Below are 23,669 nucleotides of genomic sequence, written 5' to 3'. Positions count from 1 at the left end.
TTTGATCCATTTTGAGTTAACTTTTGTATAGGGTGTGAGATATGGGTCTTCTTTCATTCTTTTGCATATGGATATCCAGTTCTCTAGGCACCATTTATTGAAGAGACTGCTCTGTCCCAGGTGAGTTGGCTTGACTGCCTTATCAAAGATCAAATGTCCATAGATGAGAGGGTCTATATCTGAGCACTCTATTCGATTCCATTGGTCGATATATCTATCTTTATGCCAATACCATGCTGTTTTGACCACTGTGGCTTCATAATATGCCTTAAAGTCAGGCAGCGCAAGACCTCCAGCTTCGTTTTTTTCCTCAAGATGTTTTTAGCAATTCGGGGCACCCTGCCCTTCCAGGTAAATTTGCTTATTGGTTTTTCTATTTCTGAAAAATAAGTTGTTGGGATTTTGATTGGTATTGCATTGAATCTGTAAATCAATTTAGGTAGGATTGACATCTTAACTACATTTAGTCTTCCAATCCATGAACACGGTATGCCCTTCCATCTATTTAGGTCTTCTGTGATTTCTTTTAACAGTTTTTTGTAGTTTTCTTTATATAGGTTTTTTGTCTCTTTAGTTAAATTTATTCCTAGGTATTTTATTCTTTTAGTTGCAATTGTAAATGGGATTCGTTTCTTGATTTCCCCCTCCGCTTGTTCATTGCTAGTGTATAGAAATGCTACAGATTTTTGAATGTTGATCTTGTAACCTGCTACGTTGCTGTACTCATTTATTAGCTCTAGTAGTTTTGTTGTGGATTTTTCTGGGTTTTCACGTATAATATCATATCATCTGCAAACAGTGATAGTTTTACTTCTTCCTTTCCAATTTTGATGCCTTGTATTTCTTTTTCTTGTCTAATTGCTCTGGCTAGAACCTCCAACACAATGTTGAATAATAGTGGTGATAGTGGACATCCTTGTCTTGTTCCTGATCTTAGGGGGAAAGTTTTCAATTTTTCCCCATTGAGGATGATATTAGCTGTGGGTTTTTCATATATTCCCTCTATCATTTTAAGGAAGTTCCCTTGTATTCTTATCTTTTGAAGTGTTTTCAACAGGAAAGGATGTTGAATCTTGTCAAATGCCTTCTCTGCATCAATTGAGATGATCGTGTGATTTTTCTGCTTTGATTTGTTGATATAGTGTATTACATTAATTGATTTTCTTATGTTGAACCATCCTTGCATACCTGGGATGAATCCTACTTGGTCATGATGTATAATTCTTTTAATGTGTTGTTGGATACGATTTGCTAGAATTTTGTTGAGGATTTTTGCATCTATATTCATTAGAGAGATTGGTCTGTAGTTTTCTTTTTTTGTAATATCTTTGCCTGGTTTTGGTATGAGGGTGATGTTGGCTTCGTAAAATGAATTAGGTAGTTTTCCCTCCACTTCGATTTTTTTGAAAAGTTTGAGGAGAGTTTGTACTAATTCTTTCTGGAATGTTTGCTAGAATTCACATGTGAAGCCGTCTGGTCCTGGACTTTTCTTTTTAGGAAGCTTTTGAATGACTAATTCAATTTCTTTACTTGTGATTGGTTTGTTGAGGTCATCTATTTCTTCTTGAGTCAAAGTTGGTTGTTCATGTCTTTCCAGGAACCTGTCCATTTCATCTAAACTGTTGTATTTATTAGCGTAAAGTTGTTCATAGTATCCTATTATTACCTCCTTTATTTCTGTGAGGTCAGTAGTTATGTCTCCTCTTCCATTTCTGATCTTATTTATTTGCATCCTCTCTCTTCTTCTTTTTGTCAATCTTGCTAAGGGCCCATCAATCTCATTGATTTTCTCATAGAACCAACTTCTGGTCTTATTGATTTTCTCTATTGTTTTCATGTTTTCAATTTCATTTATTTCTGCTCTAATCTTTGTTATTTCTTTCTTTTTGCTTGCTTTGGGATTAGTTTGCTGTTCTTTCTCTAGTTCTTCCAAGTGGACAGTTAATTCCTGCATTTTTGCCTTTCCTTCTTTTCTGATATAGGCATTTAGGGCAATAAATTTCCCTCTTAGCACTGCCTTTGCTGCGTCCCATAAGTTTTGATATGTTGTGTTTTCATTTTCGTTCGCCTCGAGGTATTTACTAATTTCTCTTGCAATTTCTTCTTTGACCCACTCGTTGTTTAAGAGTGTGTTGTTGAGCCTCCACGTATTTGTGAATTTTCTGGCACTCCACCTATTATTGATTTCCAACTTCATTCCTTTATGATCCGAGAAAGTGTTGTGTATGATTTCAATCTTTTTAAATTTGTTAAAACTTGCTTTGTGACCCAGCATATGGTCTATCTTTGAGAATGATCCATGAGCACTTGAGAAAAAGGTGTATCCTGCTGTTGTGGGATGTAATGTCCTATAAATGTCTGTTAAGTCTAGCTCATTTATAGTAATATTCAGATTCTCTATTTCTTTATTGATCCTCTGTCTAGATGTTCTGTCCATTGATGAGAGTTGTGAATTGAAGTCTCCAACTATTATGGTAGATGTGTCTATTTCCCTTTTCAGTGTTTGCAGTGTATTCCTCACGTATTTTGGGGCATTCTGGTTCGGTGCATAAATATTTATGATTGTTATGTCTTCTTGTTTAATTGTTCCTTTTATTGATATATAGTGTCCTTCTTTGTCTCTTTTAACTGTTTTACATTTGAAGTCTAATTTGTTGGATATTAGTATAGCCACTCCTGCTCTTTTCTGGTTGTTATTTGCATGAAATATCTTTTCCCAACCTTTCACTTTCAATCTATGTTTATCTTTGGGTCTAAGATGTGTTTCCTGTAGACAGCATATAGAAGGATCCTGTTTTTTAATCCATTCTGCCAGTCTATGTCTTTTGATTGGGAAATTCAGTCCATTAACTTTTAGTGTTATTACTGTTTGGATAATATTTTCCTCTACCATTTTGCCTTTTGTATTATATATATCATATCTGATTTTCCTTCTTTCTACACTCTTCTCCATACCTCTCTCTTCTGTCTTTTCATATCTGACTCTAGTGCTCCCTTTAGTATTTCTTGCAGAGCTGGTCTCTTGGTCACAAATTCTCTCAGTGACTTTTTGTCTATAAATGTTTTAATTTCTCCTTCATTTTTGAAGGACAATTTTGCTGGATATAGGAGTCTTGGTTGGCAGTTTTTCTCTTTTAGTGATTTAAATATATCATCCCACTGTCTTCTAGCTTCCATGGTTTCTGCTGAGAAATCTACACATAGTCTTATTGGGTTTCCCTTGTATGTGACGGATTGTTTTTCTCTTGCTGCTTTCAAGATCCTCTCTTTCTCTTTGACCTCTGACATTCTAACTAGTAAATGTCTTGGAGAACACCTATTTGGGTCTATTCTCTTTGGGGTGCGCTGCACTTCTTGGATCTGTAAATTTAGGTCTTTCATAAGAGTTGGGAAATTTTCAGTGATAATTTCTTCCATTAGTTTTTCTCCTCCTTTTCCCTTCTCTTCTCCTTCTGGGACACCCACAACACGTATATTTGTGCGCTTCATATTGTCATTCAGTTCCCTGATCCCCTGCTCAAGTTTTTCCATTCTTTTCCCTATAGTTTCTGTTTCTTTTTGGAATTCAGATGTTCCATCCTCCAGTTCACTAATTGTAGCTTCTGTCTCTTTAGATCTACCATTGTAGGTATCCATTGTTTTTTCCATTTTTTCTTCTTTGTCCTTCACTCCCATAAGTTCTGTGATTTGTTTTTTCAGATTTTCTATTTCTTCTTTTTGTTCAGCCCATGTCTTCTTCATGTCCTCCCTCAATTTATTGATTTGGTTTTTGAAGAGTTTTTCCATTTCTGTTCGTATATTCAGCATTAGTTGTCTCAGCTCCTGTATCTCATTTGAACTATTGGTTTGTTCCTTTGACTGGGCCATAGTTTCAATTTTCTGAGCATGATCCGTTATCTTCTGGTGGTGTCTGGGCATTTAGTCAGATTTCCCTGGGTGTTGGACCCAACAGGTTGAAAGATTTTTCTGTGAAATCTCTGGGTTCTGTTTTTCTTATCCTGCCCAGTAGGTGGCGCTCGTGGCACACGTTTGTCTGCGGGTCCCACCAGTAAAAGGTGCTGTGGGTCCTTTAACTTTGGAAAACTCTCACCGTGGGGGAGGTTCGCCAGCCGAAGCGGCTTGGAAGAGTGCCAGTTGGCCCGGGGGTCCGAACGCGAGGAGGGTCGCCGGCCGCCGCAGCCCAGGAGAGCGCCCGTCCGAATTTCCTAGTCGGCCCGGGGCGTCAAGCGTGGCGGGAGGGCGCCAGCCACCGCAGCCCAGGCGAGTGCACCGTTCCCAGCCGGACTGGGGAGTCACATGTTTGGAAGGGACCCCCCGGTCACCGTTCTCCGCAGTCTGGGGATTTCCAATCCAATTCTCTCAGTTGGTCCGGGGGTCCTCGTGTGGTGGGGGCGCCAGCCGCCGCGGTTTGAGGGGACCACCTGCCCAATTCTGCCAGCTGGCCCGGGAAGGAGGAAGGGGAGGGACTCCGGCCGCTTGCCGCCCTGCCCGGGAAAGCCCGCGCCCCTCGGCGATCTCACCAGAGCGGGTTCTCCCAGACAGTCAGCCTTTCCAGGATGGGGTACGCTGTTTTTTTTATCTCTGTCGTGGCTCTGGGAGCTGTTCTGTGTCGTTTCTACTCCCCTAGTAGCTGTTCTGGAGGAGGAAAGGTGAGGGTGGCAAGTCTGTCGAGGATGGTGGCGGAGGAGCCGGTGAAGGTGGAAGAGCGCACGGTGGTGGTTGGAGAGCCGCTGTGAGAAAGGGAAGGTTGGGGTCAAGGTGGAAACATCCAGGAATCCCAGAAACGGAGTCAACAATCCAATTGTGTGAGACAAGTTCTTAAGTCAGTGTAGCACAAGTAGGAACCATAGGAAAAGACTTCTGATTTTCAGAATTCAAGACTCAGAAGGGAACTGTGATACCAAAGCTATGACCACCGTCACCATCTTCAGTCTATCGCGGCTCCTTTGTGAACTGCCGGATGCTCCTCTTCCTGCATTCTCGACTTAGCATGCATTCTTAATAAAATTTAATTTCTATTTACAAAGGTACTTTGGTATCTATATTAAAATACTGATGTTTCAGATAACTGAATCATGATTGCTTATTTTTATCTAATGCATTTGTCTTTTTACTATTTTTTTAGTTAGCTTTAATTTTTTTTATTTTAATGCTATATGTCAGGGGTCACATTTCATTCTTTTTCCATGTGAGTATCCCCTCATTTCAGCACCATTTGTTGAATTTTTAAGTTTTTGTTTTTTTGCTGTTGTTATTTGGTTTTTCATTTGTTTGTTTGCTTGTTTTTTGGGGGAAGGCTGGGGGAAGTGTGTGGGCCAGGAATTAAACCCAGGACTCCTGCATGACAGGCAAGAATTCTACCACTGAACTACCCTTGCATCCCCAGTTAGCTTTTATTTTGTAATTTTTATTTCTTATTATTTATTTAGCCTTTAATGCCTGCCCTAATAAAACACAATCTTTCTTTATTTTTTATTTCAAAGCCTGAGTATCAGCAATTTGTTTCAGTATTTTAGTTCTTTGAAATTTTCATTCAATGGAAAAATCAGTTCTATTTAATTTGAACTTGCTTTAGACCACCATCCTCACTAGTAAACACCAGACCCTCCCCCCTTTTTTTGGCTAATATTTACAGCATAAACCAACCAGTAAGCACTGAAAATACATATACCAATATGAATGAGAAATAAGACCTCCCTCAGTGAGATAGTGCAGATGCTAAGAAATTGTTATTTTTATAGGTTCATAACCAATTGAATATTAATGATTTCATATGGCTCAACCCTGATATACAGAAAAGGAGCTGGATGGAGAAAATGGATGAAGTATGGACTGAGATTGGTAGTATCCAACTTCCAAATTAAGTTGTATATTATAAGTCAGAGGGTGCTTTTAAATTCTGTGTCAGCTGTGAAGTTCATGTTTGAATCCTGAGAGAAAGAAAGGTCAGATGGAGGAGCTGCTTTTGAATCCCAGCCCGAGAACATGAAGATTTGAACACACCCAGAAGGCAACATAAGTTCAGACATGATGATAACGACAACTTCTGGCATAGTGCAGAGGGTTTCAAACCTGGAGCTAGTTATAAAGATTAGCGCTTTATAAAAATACTGATGCCAGGCCCTTTGCCCTAGATTCTGATCACGTTAGTCTAGAGTGGTGTGGAATAGTGGTTCTCAAACTTTAGTATTCATCAGAATCACCTGGAGCATTTGTTAAAACAGATTGTTGAGCTGCACACACACACATACACACACCAAGTTTCTGATTCAGTAAATATGGGATGGGAACCAAGAATTTGCATTTTTAATAAGCTTCCAATGATGTTCATTCTGCTGGTCTGGAGACTGTATATCGAAAACCACTGGTGGAGAGGAATATGGCATGGCAAGTAAGACACAGGATTGTAGTCCCAGTCCCAATATTTCCTTCCTTCCTTCCTTCCTTTTCTTCTTCCTTCCTGTCAAGTTTATTGAAGTACAATTAATTACTGTAATATTCATCCTTTAAAGTGTAAATTCCATGAATTTTGATAAATGCATACAGTCACATGACTGCCACATTCCAGATACAGAGCAGTTCCATCACCTCCAGGAATTCCTTGTGTCCCCTTGTAGTCACTTCCTCTCCAATCCTTGGCAACCATTGATGTTTTCTATCCCTACACTTTTGTCTTTTCCAGAATGACCTATAATATCTAGCCTTTTCAGTCTGGTTTATTTCATTTAGCATATGCATTTGAGAATCATCTATGCTGTTGCGTGTATCAGTAGTCTTTTCCTTTTAATTGTTAGATTGTATTCCATTGTATCTATGTATCACAATTTCTTTATCATTCATTTCAGTTGAAAAACATTTAGTTTCTAGTTTTTGAGGATAAAACAACTTTTTGTGAGAATAAATTTTCATTTCTCTTGGGTAAATTTCTAGGATAGTTACAAGAATATAATTTTGTATAATTACAAGAATGTCAGGTAAATGCACCTTTACCTTGGTAAGAAACTGCCAAATTATTTTCCAAAGTGGCTATATCACTTTGCATTTCTATATATTAACATTTTGATCTTGAATTTTTTCTAAGGTGCTAATGATAATATCTGCTAACTTTCTTTTACATTTTATTATAGAAATTTTCAAACATGTACAAAAGTAGAAAGAATAGTTTACTGAATTCCCTTTTTATTTATTCATCACCCTGCTTCAACAATTAATTATTAATTATTATATTAAATATATACCCGCTTGGATGTCTTTCTGCTTGTATGATTTAAATCCTTTAAATATATTGAGACTTGTTTTATGGGTCAGAATATGGCTTATTTTGGTAAATGTTTTTTGTGCCCTAAAAATAACATTTATCCTTCTCTTGTAGAGCAGAATGATCTGAAAATGTCAATTAAGTCAAGTTGTTTGATAGTGTTGTTCAAGTCTTCTATATCCTGACTGATTTTCTGTCTGTCTGCTCTGTCAATTATTGAGAGAGCAGTGTTGAAATCTCTGACAACATTTGAAGATTAGTCTGTTTCTCCTTTCATTTCTGTAAGATTTTGCCCCAGATATTGTAAAGCTATTTTATTATGTGCAAAAAACTTTAGGATTCTGTCTTCTTGATGAATTGATTCCTTTATCAATCTGAAATGACCTCATTTATTCCAGGTAATTTGCTTTGCTCTAAAATCTACTTTGATACCTATGTATCTACTTAAACTTTCTTTTTCATTTTTGTTGTGGTTATATAGACATAAGATAGAATTTCCTATTTTAATCACTTCCATGTGTACAATACAATGTATTAATTACATTCACCATATTGTGTTACCATCACTACCCCATTCATTACCAAAGCTTTTTCATCTCCCCAACCAGAAATCTGTATCCATTAAGCACTACCTCCCCACCCCTAATCCCAACCCCTGGTAACCTGTATTCTACTTTTCCATCTCTGAATTTGGTTATTCTAAGTATTTCATATAGTAGAAATCATATACTATTTGCTTCTCTGTGTATGGTTTATTTCACTCCATATGAGTAAAATAAATATCTTCAAGGTTTATCCATGTTGTAGCATATATCAGAATTTCATTCTGCTTTATAGCTGAATAATATTCCATTGTATGTATGTATACCACATTTTTATCTATTCATCTGTTAATGCTTAAGTTTCTTTTTACTATGTTAGCATTGATGTATTTTTCCTATCCTGTTAATTTTAACCTATTTGTGTCTTTCTATACAAATGAATAAATTATACAGTGCATATTGTTGGGTTTTGCTTTTTATTCACTCTAACAATCTCTGACTTTAATTGAGGGTGTTTCGGCCATTTATATTTAATGTAATTATTGATATAACCATGCTTAAATTTACCACCTTGCTATTTGTTTTCTGTTGGTCTCATCTACTCTTTTTTACAAAGAATAGAAAAAAGAAAAAAATTCTTTCTTCTCCTTTCTTTTTGGACAAATGGATTATTTATTTGTTCCATTTTATCTCCTTAATTGGCTTATTATCTATACTTTTGCATTTTTTAGTAGTTGTTTTAAGGTTTTTACTCTACATCTTTAATTATTACAGCCTGCCTTCAAGTAGTATACTCTTCACATATAGTATGTGAACCTTAAAACAGTATGTCTGCTTTCCTAGCCTTTGTGTTATTGTTATAGGTTTTACATCTACATGTCATGATCCTAGAATGCACTGTTTTTATTTATACTTTAAACAGTCAATTAGCTTTTAAGGAAATTTTTTTAAATAAGAAAAAAGGTATTTTATATTTACCCATATATTTAGCATTTCAGTGTACATCATTTTATTTTGTAGGTAAGATATTCTACCTGGTATAATTTTCTTTTGCCTTTAACTTTTTTAGTATGGCTGAATTATCTCAGTTGCTGTATATCTGTAAGAGCCTTTACTTTGTTTTTGAAAGATATTTTTAAAGAGTATAGAATTCTAGGTTGACGATGTTTTTTCTTTCAGTTCCTACAATATATTGCGCCACTGTTTTCTGGCTTGCCTTGTTTCTGACAAGAAGACTCCTTTATTCTTATTTCTGTTCTTCTGTACATAACATCCTTTTTTTAAATCTCTAGCAACTTTTCAGATTTTCTCTTTATGCAGGGAGTTCATTGAGGTTCTTGGTTGTCTGGATTTACAGTTTTTACCTTAATCTAGAAACTTTCAGTCAATATTTTTCAAAATTTTTTTCCATGTATTTTTCCATCTCCTCCTTTCTTTCCTTTCTTCCTGGAGACAAAATTACATGTTTATTTGGCTGATGGAAGCTTACTGATGCTTTTCTTTTTCATATTTTATCTCTGCATTATAATTTAGATAGTTCACATTACTATGTATTCAACCTTACTAATCTTTTTGTCTGTCTAATATATCCTTAATCCCCTCTAGTGTGTTTTTCTTCTCAGACATTGTATTTCTCATCTCTAAAAGTGTGTTTAGGTCCTTTTTCCATGTTTCTTCTTAACGTAATAGTAATTTCTACCTTCTTGAATATGTGGAATATTTCTGTAACAGCTATTTTTTTTTTTTTTTTTTTTTTTTTTTTTTTTTTTTTAAAGGAAAGACAGAGAGAAGGAAGGAAGGATAGAAGGAAGGAAGGAAGGAAGAAAGGGAAACATTTTTAAACATTTTCTTGTTTTATTGTATTCTGTTTCTCCGTTTTTGTTACATGGGCTGGGGCCGGGAATCGAACCGAGGTCCTCCGGCATAGCAGGCAAGCACCTTGCCCGCTGAGCCACCGCGGCCCGCCCTGTAACAGCTATTTTAATGTGCATGCCTACAAACTCTGCCTTCTGTCCTTCTGTTTTCTGGATCTGTCTTACTGTTTGATTTTTTTTTTTTTTTTTTTTTTTTTTTTTTTTGAAGTACATGGTCCAGGAATTGAACTCGGGTCTCCTGCATGGCAGGCGAGAATTCTACCACTGAGCTACCCTTGCACAAACCTCTTTTAAAAGACATATTTCTTTCTTTTTCTTTTTTGGGGGGTGGGGGTGGGGTGGGGAGTGGTGTACATGGTCCAGAAGTCGAACCCAGGTCTCCCGCATGGCAGGTGAGAATTCTACCACTGAGCTACCTTGCATTATCCCTGGTTTGATTTTTTTTACCCTCATTATGAGTTGTATTTTCCTACTTCTTTGCATGCCTGGTAATTTTTTATTAGATGGCAGACATTTTGAATTTTGGATTGTTGGGGGCCGGAATTTTTGTATTCCTTCAAATATTTTTGAGCATTGGGAAGAAGTTAAACTTTTGGGGAACAGTATTATGCTTTGTAGACTTGCTTTTTCAGTTTTATTAGGGAAATCAGAGCAGCCTTTAGTCTAGGGTCAGTTTGACACAACTACCTTTCTGATTATTCAAACCGGTGTTCCCTGTTATTTCTCCAGTCAGGCTGTTGAAAACATGAATTATTCCAGCCCTATATGTGCTCCAAAACTCTTTCTGTCTGCTCCTTTCTTGTAGCTCTTTTCCCAATCTTGAGTCGTTTCCATGCACACATGTTCTGATCAGTACCCAGCTGAAGACTTGGGGCGGAGCCCTGCAGATCTCTGGATGTTCTGTGTGTGGAGTTTACTGCCCAGTACTCTGCCTATGAATTCTAGCCTCCTCGGCCTCTTCACATTTTTAGTTCTAGCTCCTTAACTCTTCTAGGCCCTGTTTAGGTTCCCCTTTCTGACTAAGCCTGGGAACTACAGTTATTTGCTCCTACACATGCTGGAGCAGCGGTAGGACTCACCTCATTTATTTCCCATTTCTTAAAGATCACTGCCCTGTGCTTCCTATTGTCCAGTGTCTGAAAACCATTTTTAAAAATATTTTTCAGATGCACAGGTGGTTCAGTGGTAGAATGCTTGTCTTCCATGCAGGAGACCCAGGTTCAATTCCCAGACCATGCACCAAAAAAAAAGACTCATGTTTTTGGTTGTTTATTGTGGGAGGTTAAATCCAGTCTGTGTTACTCCATGATTACCTGTAACAGAAGACTGACTTTTATGTTGTTTTTGTTTATTACAGAATAAATTATTCATTATTAATATAATGAACAATAGAGATGATGCCTCTCTCACAGAGATTAAAGTAAATAAGATATACAAAAACATTTTATAGATGGCAAATTGTAAACTGCTACACAAATGTTTGTCATTATCAGTACCTAGAAGATAACCCTATTTTCCTATAGTTGTGAATGTTCAATATAGACTTTAAGCCTAAAAGGCAAAAGTTGGGGGTGTTGTTTCTGAAAGACTTCCCGTGCCTACATGCATATCAGTATGTCATGTTATATATTTCTCTATGCTATATTCATTCATTCTTCCTTTTATTCAACTGGTACTTATTAGATGCTGATGTGTCAGGCACCCTTTTAGGTACTGGAGGTCCTTGCTCTCAAGGAGTTTATATTCTAGGGGTGTGTTTTATTTTCCATCATCCCATTTTTTTCTAGATATTTATCTCGTTCTATCTCTGAGCCTCTATATGAACGCTCATCTCATTCTGGCTTCACCTCTTCTATGTTCTTCCCTTAGCATGTCTGACTTTCCCATATTACCTTATTCTATTCAGTCGGTCCACTTCTGTCATCTCTCTTTCCTCTACTAATCGTTTTTATTATTATTATCCTGAGTAAAAGCCAGAGTAAAAGAACTAGTCCATACAAAAGCTTACAAGACTTTAAAAGAATCTGGGCCCCTGCTTCTCTCTCTGATCTCCTAACTTGCTACCTATCCCCTTGCTCATTTCATCGAAGCCGCATGACCTCGTGGCCATTGTTGCTTCTTGAAAACACCAGGCACGTCCTCCCCTGCTCCTCCTCCATGTGCGTATCTTGCGCACCCCTCCTCCGTGTGCGTGTTTCATATGCTTCTCCTCCGTGTGCGTGTCTCATATGCTCCTCCTCCGTGTGCATGTCTCATATGCTCCTCCTCCGTGTGCATGTCTCATATGCTCCTCCTCTGTGTGCGTGTCTCACACACTCCTCCTCCATGTGTGTGTCTCGCACACTCCTCCTCTGTGTGCGTGTCTTGCACACTCCTCCTCCGTGTGCGTGTCTCATATGCTTCTCCTCTGTGTGCGTGTCTCACACACTCCTCCTCCATGTGTGTGTCTCGCACACTCCTCCTCTGTGTGCGTGTCTCGCACACTCCTCCTCCATGTGTGTGTCTCGCACACTCCTCCTCTGTGTGCGTGTCTCGCACACTCCTCCTCCGTGTGCGTGTCTCATATGCTCCTCCTCGTGTGCGTGTCTCATATGCTCCTCCTCCATGTGCATGTCTCATATGCTCCTCCTCCGTGTGTGTGTCTCATATGCTCCTCCTCCGTGTGTGTGTCTTATATGCTCTTCCTCCGTGTGCGTGTCTCGCACACTCCTCCTCCGTGTGCGTGTCTCATATGCTCCTCCTCCGTGTGCGTGTCTCGCACACTCCTCCTCCGTGTGCGTGTCTCGCGCGCTCCTCCTCCGTGTGCGTGTCTCATGTGCTCCTCCTCCGTGTGCGTGTCTCATATGCTCCTCCTCCGTGTGCGTGTCTCATATGCTCCTCCTCCGTGTGCGTGTCTCATATGCTCCTCCTCTGTGTGCGTGTCTCATATGCTCCTCCTCCGTGTGTGTGTCTTATATGCTCTTCCTCCGTGTGCATGTCTCGCACACTCCTCCTCCGTGTGCGTGTCTCGTGCGCTCCTCCTCCGTGTGCGTGTCTCATGTGCTCCTCCTCCGTGTGCGTGTCTCACGCGCTCCTCCTCCCTGTGCGTGTCTCGCGCACTCCTCCTCCGTGTGCGTGTCTCATATGCTCCTCCTCTGTGTGCGTGTCTCATATGCTCCTCCTCCTTGTGCGTGTCTCATGTGCTCCTCCTCCGTGTGCGTGTCTCACGCGCTCCTCCTCCCTGTGCGTGTCTCGCACACTCCTCCTCCGTGTGCGTGTCTCATGTGCTCCTCCTCCATGTGCGTGTCTCGCGCACTCCTCCTCCGTGTGCGTGTCTCATATGCTCCTCCTCCGTGTGCGTCTCATATGCTCCTCCTCCGTGTGCGTCTCGCACACTCCTCCTCCGTGTGCGTGTCTCGTGTGCCCTTCCTCCATATATCCATATCTTCACGCTTCGTGTCCTTCAAGGCTTTATTCTGTTATCTCCTTCCCTGAGGACCTTCTTGATGTCGCCGTGGTTTAGGGTGTGATGCCTTTATCCAGTGCCCCTCTTACTCCCATCCCTACTTTATTTTCCTTGATAACACTTTTTACCTTCTTATAAGTGAATTGGAGCATATAACTTACTTTTTTGTTGGTTTCTTCTCTGTCACAGTGTGTTGCATATAAATGCCCTAGCGTGTACATTCTGTGAAGGCGGAGATTCCTGTACTCTAACGGAAATTAGACACTGCCTGCCTGTAGTAGGAGCTGAATAAATATTTGTTGAATGTATGAGTCTCCTTGGTAAAGTGCTTTTTGTTTGTTTGTTGTATTGCATTTGTTGAATATACTTCTTTATTTCTTATACTTTATTTAAAAAATGAACAGCTAGGGCTTTAAAATTTTTTTCTTAAAAAAATCCCATCAGTTGCTTTATTTATTTAGCTTATTAACATTTTATTCAATAGACCCTTAGCCTTCACTAGATAAAAAATTTTCCATCATTTATTCAGTACCCTCAGGCCTACATACATGTAGAATTAAATGACAATTCCAGTGGTAATAAATAATTACTAATTTATATGTAACCTGAGAAGAGATGGGATTACAAATTATCTTTAAATTACATCCCAGAAATCCAAGGATGATCCAAAAGCAAAAACTCCTCTCAAATATAATATTCCTCTTATTCTGAAAATTTTTGTATTATATTTGAAATTAAAAATTCATTTTATACAACTCCCGTAGAAAATCCATATGGAATAGTAAAAACAATAAGCAGCCTCACATCAGGTCAGGTAGGATTTTGTCACCAAATGAGTTTATGTTAAAATTAGAAACATTTTTTGGTTTTCAGAGCTAATTAGACTTCAAAATTGCCACTACTACTGGCAGGCAGTGTCCGTGCCACTTCCGTTAGAGTAAAGGAATCTCTGCCTTCACAGAATGTACACGCTAGGGCATTTATATGCAACACACTGTGACAGAGAAGAAACCAACAAAAATAAATAGAAGTAAAGCTTCCTTATTAAGATAAATATAGCTGTTATCCTTTATCACAATTTTGAAGTCTAATTAGCTCTGAAAACCAAAAAATGTTTCTAAGTTTAACATAAACTCATTTGGTGGCAAAATCCTATCTGACCTGATGTGAGGCTGCTTATTGTCGTTACTATTCCATTCGGTGAGTCTAGGTATACATTCTGCTGCAGAAATATCAAGGTGCTTGATGACAGCGTGTGTCCCACGCCTGTTGAGAGTATTATGTAGTATGCAATATGTCTTATAGTTCTCATTTCAAAAACCTCTGAAATGTGCCTAATCACAAGAAATTGGGTTAAAAAGTGAGGACCTGGGTATTTTTTTAAAAAGTCTCCTTACTGAAGTGAAGCCAGATTCACTTGTCATCATCTGCCTAACTTTTGCTTGTCCTTGTGGCTGCTGGCACTGTTTTTTCTCCAGCTTTACAAACCTTGGCATACTTCATGTGACAAAGAAAAAAGTATTTGAAACACTGGAAGCACGAATGACAGAGGCTTGTGTAAGGGGCTATAATCCTGGACTTTTGGTGCATCCTGATCTTGCCTATTTGCAAGCAGAAGGTGGAGGAGACAGACAACTCACAGGTGAGCAGCACTGCTCCTTTGAGGAGCTCAGGCTTTCCTTTCCTCATATGTGGAATAGGTGTTTGGCTGTGTGTCTCTGATTTCTCCTTCTTTCAATCTGAACTCCAAGATGCTTCCACTCCATCATGGCTCAGAAACCTTTGATGGTATCCTGTTGCTTGTAGAGTAAAACCAAAAGCTCTATGGCCTCACCCTGGCCACCTTTCCAGCCTCATATCTGGCGCCATCCTGTACCTGCGCTTCCCCATCTCTGCTCCTCTGGACATGTGATGCATATTCAGACCTTTATACGTGTCTTCCCCTACCCAAAACAACCTCATCATCCCTTCTCAACCTGTCAAAAACCCATTTCACCATTCAAGACTCAGTGTAAAAAAAGCACTTCACCTTATTATAATGAAACTTCCCTTGGACTTTTCAGGTACATGATGAACTATTCTATCTTTGCCATAATAATGCTATAGTTTTCTGTTTTTACTCATTTTTTTTTCAACCCCAATCCCTGTCCTACCACCTGCCCCATTTCTGTTTATATATTTTGTCCTTTAATTTGGCCAGCCTCCCATTATCTCATACTCAGGTGATCCAAAACTGGTCATCATTTTCCTAGTAAACGTGGTCCATCATCAGATAAACAAACTCAGAACCTTCACATCATTTTTTATTCTTCCCTCCCACCTATACTGCATCTCCAATCAGCGGTCTAGCTGTTCTGTACCCATCCCATTTTCATTGCCCCAGTTATAGTAGTCTGACCCATGGTTTCTGTGCCTCCCCACCTTGAATCCAGCTTGTACCCTGTGGCCAGATAGATCTGAACTATTTATCTCACCACTATTCAGATGTCTCCCCTTCAACTCTTATTTTATTCTACCTACAGAATAAAATCCAAATTATGTAAGATGAATTTTAGGCCTCTGTTCTAGTTTGCTAGCTGCTGGAATGCAACACACCAGAGACGGCTTGACTTTTAATAAAAGGGGATTTATTTCATTAGTTCTTCAGAGGGAAAGACAGCTAACTTTCAGCTGAGGTTCTTTCTTACGTGGGAAGGCACAAGGTGATCTCTGCTGGTCTTCTCTCCAGGCCTCTGGGTTCCAACAACTTTCCCCCGGGGTGATTCCTTTCTGCATCTCCAAAAGCCTGGGCTGAGCTGCGAGTGCTGAGATGAGGTATGCTGAGCTGCTTGGGCTGTGCTATGTTGAGTTCTGTCATTTAAGCACCAGCCAATTAAGTCAAACATCATTCATTGCAGCAGGCACGCCTCCTAGCCAACTGCAGATGTAATCAGCCACAGATGAGGTTCACATACCATTGGCTCATGTCCACAGCAACAGAACTAGGTGCCTTCACCTGGCCAAGTTGACAACTGAATCTAACTACCACAACCTACAAGAGCTGGCCCCTGTCTGCATCTCCAACTCAGTTTTCCACGAGTCTCCTTCATGTGCCTTGACACCTTCTTTCTATTCTTGCTGTTTCCTCATCTCAAATTCTGCATCCCTTCAAGATCAAGAGCAAATGCCTCTTCTGCCCAAAGCCTCTGGGTTCTCCCCTCCTTCAAAATCCCATGCCACTTCGTCTGTAGTTCTTTTATAGTACTTCTTATTTGAATTGTTAAAGGTTAAGTATGGCTAAGTCAACCAGCATGAAAGGTCCATCAGGAGGGCAGGCACTAAATGGAGTTGAGTCATTCAGTTTCTTCAAAAGTTATTATTGAGTATCTATCATATGACAGGCACTATGGAGTGAACACAATTTCTGTGCTCAAAGAGATTTTGGAGTAATTAATTTTCACATTTCTCAATATAACTCAGGCATAGTAGATTCACTGTGTTCCATTCCATCACATCCTTTGAGCTTTTAAACTGTTACAGGGAGAAGTAAGGAAGGGCAGGAGAGAAGGGAGGAAGTTTGATACATGAAAGGCAGTTTTCACTATGACCCAGAAATAAATGCAGGCCTTCTTTTGATGCCTTTAATTTTGGATGACATAAATGAGGCTATGTCTTTAAATTTTACTAGTAATGTGAAGAATTTCCAAAGAAAAATCAATGGATTTTAAGTTGATATTCTTATAAAAGCATCCAATTTAAAATGTTCACTGCTCTTTATGCCTCCCTTGGGCATGATTATACTGTGCTGTGGTCCTAGATCGGGAAAAGGAGATAATCCGCCAGGCTGCTCTTCAGCAGACTAAGGAGATGGACCTCAGTGTGGTACGGCTCATGTTTACAGCGTTTCTTCCGGACAGCACCGGCAGCTTCACAAGGCGCCTGGAACCTGTGGTGTCAGATGCCATCTACGACAGCAGTGAGTACTTGACTTGGAGGCAGCTTGGTGTAATCTGAAAACCTCAAGCCTTCCAACCATGCCTTGCCATTGATTCACCAGCCCTGAGTCCTGTGGCAATGAACTTTTCACTTTGATTTGTAATTTCTTTAATCTCTTTTTCTCCTCTATGAAAATGGGAATACCAAAATTTATCATGAAAGGTTGGGTCTAGATTAAATGTTTTATGAGGTGCTCAATAAATGTGATTCCTCTTCCTCAAAAGTATCTCTCAGACTTTTACGTGCAATACCAAATCTCTTATTATGTGTGAACTTATAAATATGAGAATAAATTTCTGGTGCTCTTGGAAGGGAAAAGTGTATCAATTTTTTTTAGCATGGGGTCTCTGAAGAGAAGTTAGAGAACTGCTATTCTTATCCATCTTCATTTCCGCTAGTAATATTAGTTATTACTTTAATTAAGGTAGAAACTTCGAGTTAATTGGATAAATAGTAGAGAGGGCATGTGGCTTCAGAATGTTATTCTTACAGTTTTACAAAGAGTTTTACAAAATTCTACAGCATTTATTATGCAACTTACTTGTTCTGTATGCATAGAATTTATTAAATAGATACTTCTCAAAAGCCTGAAAGTACAGTATTTAAGTTCATTGAGGATTTATGGAATTTAGTATAAATAAAAAACTACATGTTCCAAGTACAATAACTAACTGACTTCTTTAATTTGAACAAGTTTGAATGGAAGTGAAAGAATTATAAATGATATATACATATATACCAAAGATCACCTTAAAATGCAGCTGTTAAAGCAAAAAAAGGGAAGCTTCATACCATTACCACACTGAAACTTTTGCCCCTTAACCACACAGAATCCTAATTTAGTTTGAGGAAAAGAAATATAACATCTTCATTTTACTTTTCGGTAGAATAAAAATTAAAACATAGTTTAAGAAAATTGTGCTTTTCCTAGATTTTTTAAGTCTTTTGTAATTGGCACAGCAGTATTATATAAATAAGTTTGGGGTCTTGACCTAATTGGAATTTCAGAAATCCATTAACTTGGTACTTTCTGAGATATCAGAAAAGCTCTTTCTCTTTCTGTGTCGATCTCTCTTGCTGAGAAACAATTACCTGCTCATATCTGTCTCATCATATTTTGATGATCGTGGATGATCCTCCCCCTCAAGAAGTATTCCAGTACTTTGGAAGACATTCTCATTTTATCAGTATTCTTGTTAAAGCAACATGAAGTAAAGACATTCAACTTCCTTTTGGTACTCAAAGCAGGGTACTTCCTAAAGGATTGGTTTGATGTTTGTTTTTCTTCTCCTGTGAACAGAAGCCCCCAATGCATCCAACTTGAAAATTGTAAGGATGGACAGGACAGCTGGATGTGTAACTGGAGGGGAAGAAATTTATCTTCTTTGCGACAAGGTTCAGAAAGGTAAATACGTTCTCTGGTCTCAAAATGTGAAATACAATTCCGAGTGTGCCTGAGTCATTTTTCAGCAATGGACAAGTAATATCTGCCATAGAAGTCCTTCAAACATCTACACATCTCTCCTTTTCCTGTTTAAATTGTTAGTGTTGTTTTTTCTTAACTCAGCCAATTCATTTTAACATTTTGAACAGAAAGAGAAATAAGTAGTGACAGTAAATTTTCATTATTTTTGTCATTTATACTTTGGTGTCTATACTCAGTTAAACTAAAATAAATGAATAATAGCCCATGTTTGACACACACACACACACACACACACACACACAGAATTAGTAAATAATAGGTTGCTTATTTTACAATTCTTTTTTGTAACACTGAGAGAGCTTCTCCAAACATGTCCGTATAACACTGTACTGTCAACTAAGAAAAGGAAAGAGAATTAGGAACGTGAGGAAATTCCCAGAGCAAATTTCTGTCAGTTTTCACTTTGAGAAATGGTGCTTGGCATTAAATTATATTTATATAATTATATAAATTAGATATACTACAAGTTGAACAAATTAGAAAAAGCAGAAGGAGATTATATATTATTTTCTCAACCTTCACTCATTTTAAAAATAAAATCATAGAAGGAAAGTGTCGTTTAATAAAGATTCTATGTACTACAAAGTGAGCATTTTCAAAGTAAGCAGAGACGTAATTGAAAATATAGTACCTAAGTAAAAGGCCTGTGGCTTTAAAAATATATATTCTCATATGACCCTAAATGCATCAGAAAAAATAAGATCAGATTTTAAAGTAAAGGTATATATTCTTTATCTAAAAATATTTACACTCTTTGTGCGTACCCTAGTATCACCGTTCTTTTAAACCAGTCTGTACAAGTGATACTTACTTTCAGAATGGCTGGTATGCATACTATTAGTGAACACAGTCTGAGAATCTTATTTGTAAAGGTAATCTTTCATCATTATCATTACATTCGAATGTCTTAGTAAGAGAAGTCTTCTAGTTGGCTTAAAGAATCCTGAATAACTTAAGTCCAGAGAAATCCTATGAGAAGGCAAAAGAATAGGCCAAGATATAATTGGATATTTTATCCAACTGCAATATTTCTAAAACTCTGTTTAAATAGAAACTTAGTTTTCCAACGTCAATAGTGTGGTGCTGTCTATGAAACGGGAAGCAAATCCAGGAAGATGCCCACCTGATTTTATTATCCTATTTCTGTAGAAGTAGAGTCTGTAACTAAAGAATGAAATTTCAGCCCTCCAATTTAATTTGAAGGAATCTGACCACCATAATCTTTTGTATGATTACTCAACATGAACTAACAACATATCATAGGGAAGCCATATAATGCAGTGTTTAAGAGCTTGGACCCTGGAACTGTACTGTCTGGGTTCAGTTCCTGTCTCCTCCACTTAGTAGCTGTTCAACCTTGGACAAATCTTAACATCTCTGGACAAAGTTTCCCCTTTAGTAAAATGATGATACTCATAGTCCACCTACCTCAGAGGGTTTTTGTGAGGATTAAATTTAGTTAATGTACACAAAAAAGTCATGAAAGTGGTGCCTTCCATATAGTATAAAATTATATATGTTAACTCAATATGAAAATTTATGTTGAGTTGAACTACCTTTTGGGATTCTGATATTCCCCACCATCCCCCATGTTTCTCAGGAGTGAATTGGTCTAGGGATGGAGAAGTGGGAAATTTAAAAACTCACACTTCATGACTTTAAGGCTCATTACAAAGCTACCGTGGTCACAAAAGCATAGTACTGACACAAAGCCAATGATTTCAACAACACCGCCAAGTCCACTCAGTTGGGAAAGAATAATCTGTTTAACAAATGGTGCTGGGAAAACTGAATATCCATTGGCAAAAGAATGAAGGAAGGGCAGTGCAACAGTGGTTCAGTGGCAGAATTCTCGTCTGCCATGCCAGAGACCCAGGTTGGATTCCAGTGCCTGCCCATGTAAAAAGAATGAAGACCCCTATCTCACACCAAACACAAAAAAACTCAGTGGATCAAAGGCCTAAATGTAATAACCATGACTATAAAATTCTTGGAAGAAAAATGTAGAGAAGCATTTTCAGGATCTTGGGTTAGGCAATAGTTTCTTAGACTTTACACTGGAAGTACAAGCAACAAAAATAGAAATAAGTAAATGGAACCTCATCAAAACGTAAAACTTTTGTTCATAAAAGGACTTTGTCACAAAAGTGAAAAGAAAACCTACTCAATGGGAGAAAATATTTGGAAACCACATGTCTGATAAAGATTTAATATCCAGGATATATAAAGAAATTCTACAAATTAAACTACAAACTTTAAAAAGACAATTTTTAAAATGGGCAAAAGACTTGGGTAGACATTTCTCCAAAGAGTATATATAAATGGCTAAAAAGAAGATGAAATTATGCTCAACATCATTAGCTGCTAGGGAAATGCAAATCGAAACCCAATGAGATACCATTTCACACCCACTGAAATGGCTATTTTGTTTTTCTTTGTATGCTGTATGGCGTGGGTCACTTTTTATTCTTTTCCCTGTGTGTACCCCCTTATTGCAGCACCATTTGTTGAATTTTTTGCTTTTGTTTCATTTTTTGTTTGTTTGTTTCCTTGTTTGTTTTTGGGAAGTGCATGGGCCTGGAATCAAATCTTGGTCTCCTGCATGACAGGTAGGAATTTTATCACCAATTTACCCTCGTACCCCCGCTACTATTTTTTAAAAAACAGAAAATTACAAGTGTTGGAGAGGATGTGGAGGAATAGGAACACTCATTTATTGCTGGTGGGAATGTAAAATGGTGTAGCTGCTGTGGTAGACAGTTTGGTGATTCCTCAGAAAGCTAAGTATAGAATTACCACATAACCTGCAAATCCTTTCCTATTATATACCCAGAAGAATTGGAAGCAGGGATTTGAATAGATATTTGCACACCAATGTGGCATTATTCACAATTATCAAAATATGGAATTTATTCAAGTGTCCATCAACCAATGAATAAACAAAATGTATATATGTACAATGGAATATTATTTAATATCAAAAAGAAATGAAGTTCTGGTTCATGCAACAACATGGATGAAGTTTGAAGAGATTATGTTGAGTGAAATAAGCCAGATGCAAAAGGACAAATATTGTATAATCTCATATGAAACAATTAGAATAAACAAACTCTCATGGGGTTAGAATCTAGAATATAGGTTATGAGGGGTAGGGTTGAGGGTAGGGAATGAGGAGTTAATGCTTAATTTGTGCAGAATTTCTATTTGGGTTGATTGTAAAGTTTTGGAAATGGGTGGTGGTGATGGTAGCACAACACTTTGAGTACAATTAAGAGTGCTGAATTATATATGTAAATGTGGCTTAAAGGGAAAATTTTAAGTCGTGTAAATGTTACTAGAATAAAAATTAAAAGATAAAGCATAGGGCTGCACAACACAGTGAGCCTTATTGTAAACTATGGACTGTACAGTTAGTAGTACAATGATAAAAATATTCTTTCATGAATGAGAACAAATGTACTACACTAATGCAAAGTGTTAATAATAGGGTGGTATAGGGGTAAAAAATACAACCCAATGTAAACTATGCACTATAGTTAATGGTACAATTATAATATTCTTTCATCAGTTGTAACAGGCACTACACTAATGCAAAGTGTTAATAAAAATAATTAATTATAATATTAACTTTATTAATTATAATAACTTATAATAAGGGGAGATTTTGGAACATTGTATTTTTTACATGATTTTTCTGTAAACCTACAACTTCTCTAATTTAAAAAAAATTAAAAATACATAAATGTCATTTAAAAACTGAGTAAGAGAAAACCCAGATTGAATAGGTAAATCTAGTATTCTGCCCTTGTAAATGAAACTTGAAACCCGTAAATTTGGTAGCTAATTAAACAAAAATTCAGAGATTTTTGAACCTTTTCAAAGATATGAAATATTTCGTATTTATTATTTTTAAAAAGTTTAAGTAAATAATAAGTAGACCCTTGAACCAGCTTTATTTTCAGCACAGATATTATTACACTAAGGAAATTTACACCCCTGAATGTGTTTGCAGATGACATTCAGATTCGATTTTATGAAGAGGAGGAAAATGGTGGAGTCTGGGAAGGATTTGGAGATTTTTCCCCCACAGATGTTCATAGACAGGTAAGTGCATGATGATGATGAAGATGGTGATATATTACATTTTCTTCCTAGTTTAAATTCAGTAGTTTCCATATATGAAATAGGAAAAATCATAAATACCTAATTTCCATTAAAAAGTACTTTTTGAAATTATTTGGTCTTCCAAGAAAGTTATCTACCATAGAAGTATGAGTAAGGCTCTTTTAGACCATTGACTCTGAGACCTTAGCAATAATTTCATTAGGATTTCTGACCATTTGATCCGAAAGGCAGTGGCCCTCAGGTCCTCACGTGAAAATGTTGCAGTTATTCTGCCAGGATAATTATGGTGAAATCTGTTTAAAGGGTATTTAATGGAGAGGGTTAAGAAAAGGAATTGCTTGAGGCTGATATCATCGTGATAAATCAAGACTTATGCCAGTTATAACAGAGTATATGACTGAAAGAGGAAACTGTTGAACCTCCCACTTTAATGATTATTCTGCACCTTTTCGTTGATGGTTGAAAAATAATATTGTCAGAAAAAAATAGAAACAGTACAAATTTCTGACAATAAATGACCAATTAAATAAATTATGATGTGTCTGTGTAATGGTATATCATGCAGTTTTTTAAAAGAATGAGTATTTCTGAACTAATGAAAAGACTTCAAAGAAAGACACAATGTTAAAAGCCTTGTGTATATTTAAAAATTCTATGTCTCTATTTGAATATACATGAAGAAACTCTGGAAGGATATATAAGAAACAAATAATGTTTATGTTTGAGGGGCAGGCAGCTAGTGACAACTGAGCTTGTAGAAGAGGGGTGGCAAGGAGAATTTCCGATGTATACCATTTTATACCTTTTCATATTTTACAAAGCCTCAGTACTTATGAATATATTACATATGTGGTAAATCAAACTTTCAGTACAAATCATTCTAGCTATTCTAGCACCATGAAGAAATTAATGAGGAGGCTACTTACTGTCTTAGAGATGTGTTTCAGAACCCTTTGTATATGCC

At 37.6% G+C, this 23,669-nt stretch overlaps 1 protein-coding gene across 5 annotated transcripts in view; it reads left to right on the top strand.

Annotated features, from left to right (window-relative positions):
- Positions 1 to 23,669, top strand: part of NFKB1 (nuclear factor kappa B subunit 1) — a 166,094-nt gene that overhangs the window by 110,669 nt on the left and 31,756 nt on the right. For all 5 annotated transcript variants that reach the window (XM_077142675.1, XM_077142673.1, XM_077142674.1 and 2 more), the window contains 4 exons: positions 14,598 to 14,761; positions 16,916 to 17,074; positions 18,395 to 18,499; positions 22,593 to 22,684. In XM_077142675.1, the coding sequence (XP_076998790.1) occupies positions 14,598 to 14,761; positions 16,916 to 17,074; positions 18,395 to 18,499; positions 22,593 to 22,684 (520 nt within the window). The remainder of the gene's footprint in view (positions 1 to 14,597; positions 14,762 to 16,915; positions 17,075 to 18,394; positions 18,500 to 22,592; positions 22,685 to 23,669) is intronic.

Source organism: Tamandua tetradactyla, chromosome 24, assembly GCF_023851605.1.
Source record: "Tamandua tetradactyla isolate mTamTet1 chromosome 24, mTamTet1.pri, whole genome shotgun sequence".
NCBI classification, from domain to species: Eukaryota; Metazoa; Chordata; class Mammalia; order Pilosa; family Myrmecophagidae; genus Tamandua; species Tamandua tetradactyla.
Note: the sequence above shows the minus strand (reverse complement) of the source record. Positions and strands in the feature narration are given on the sequence as shown.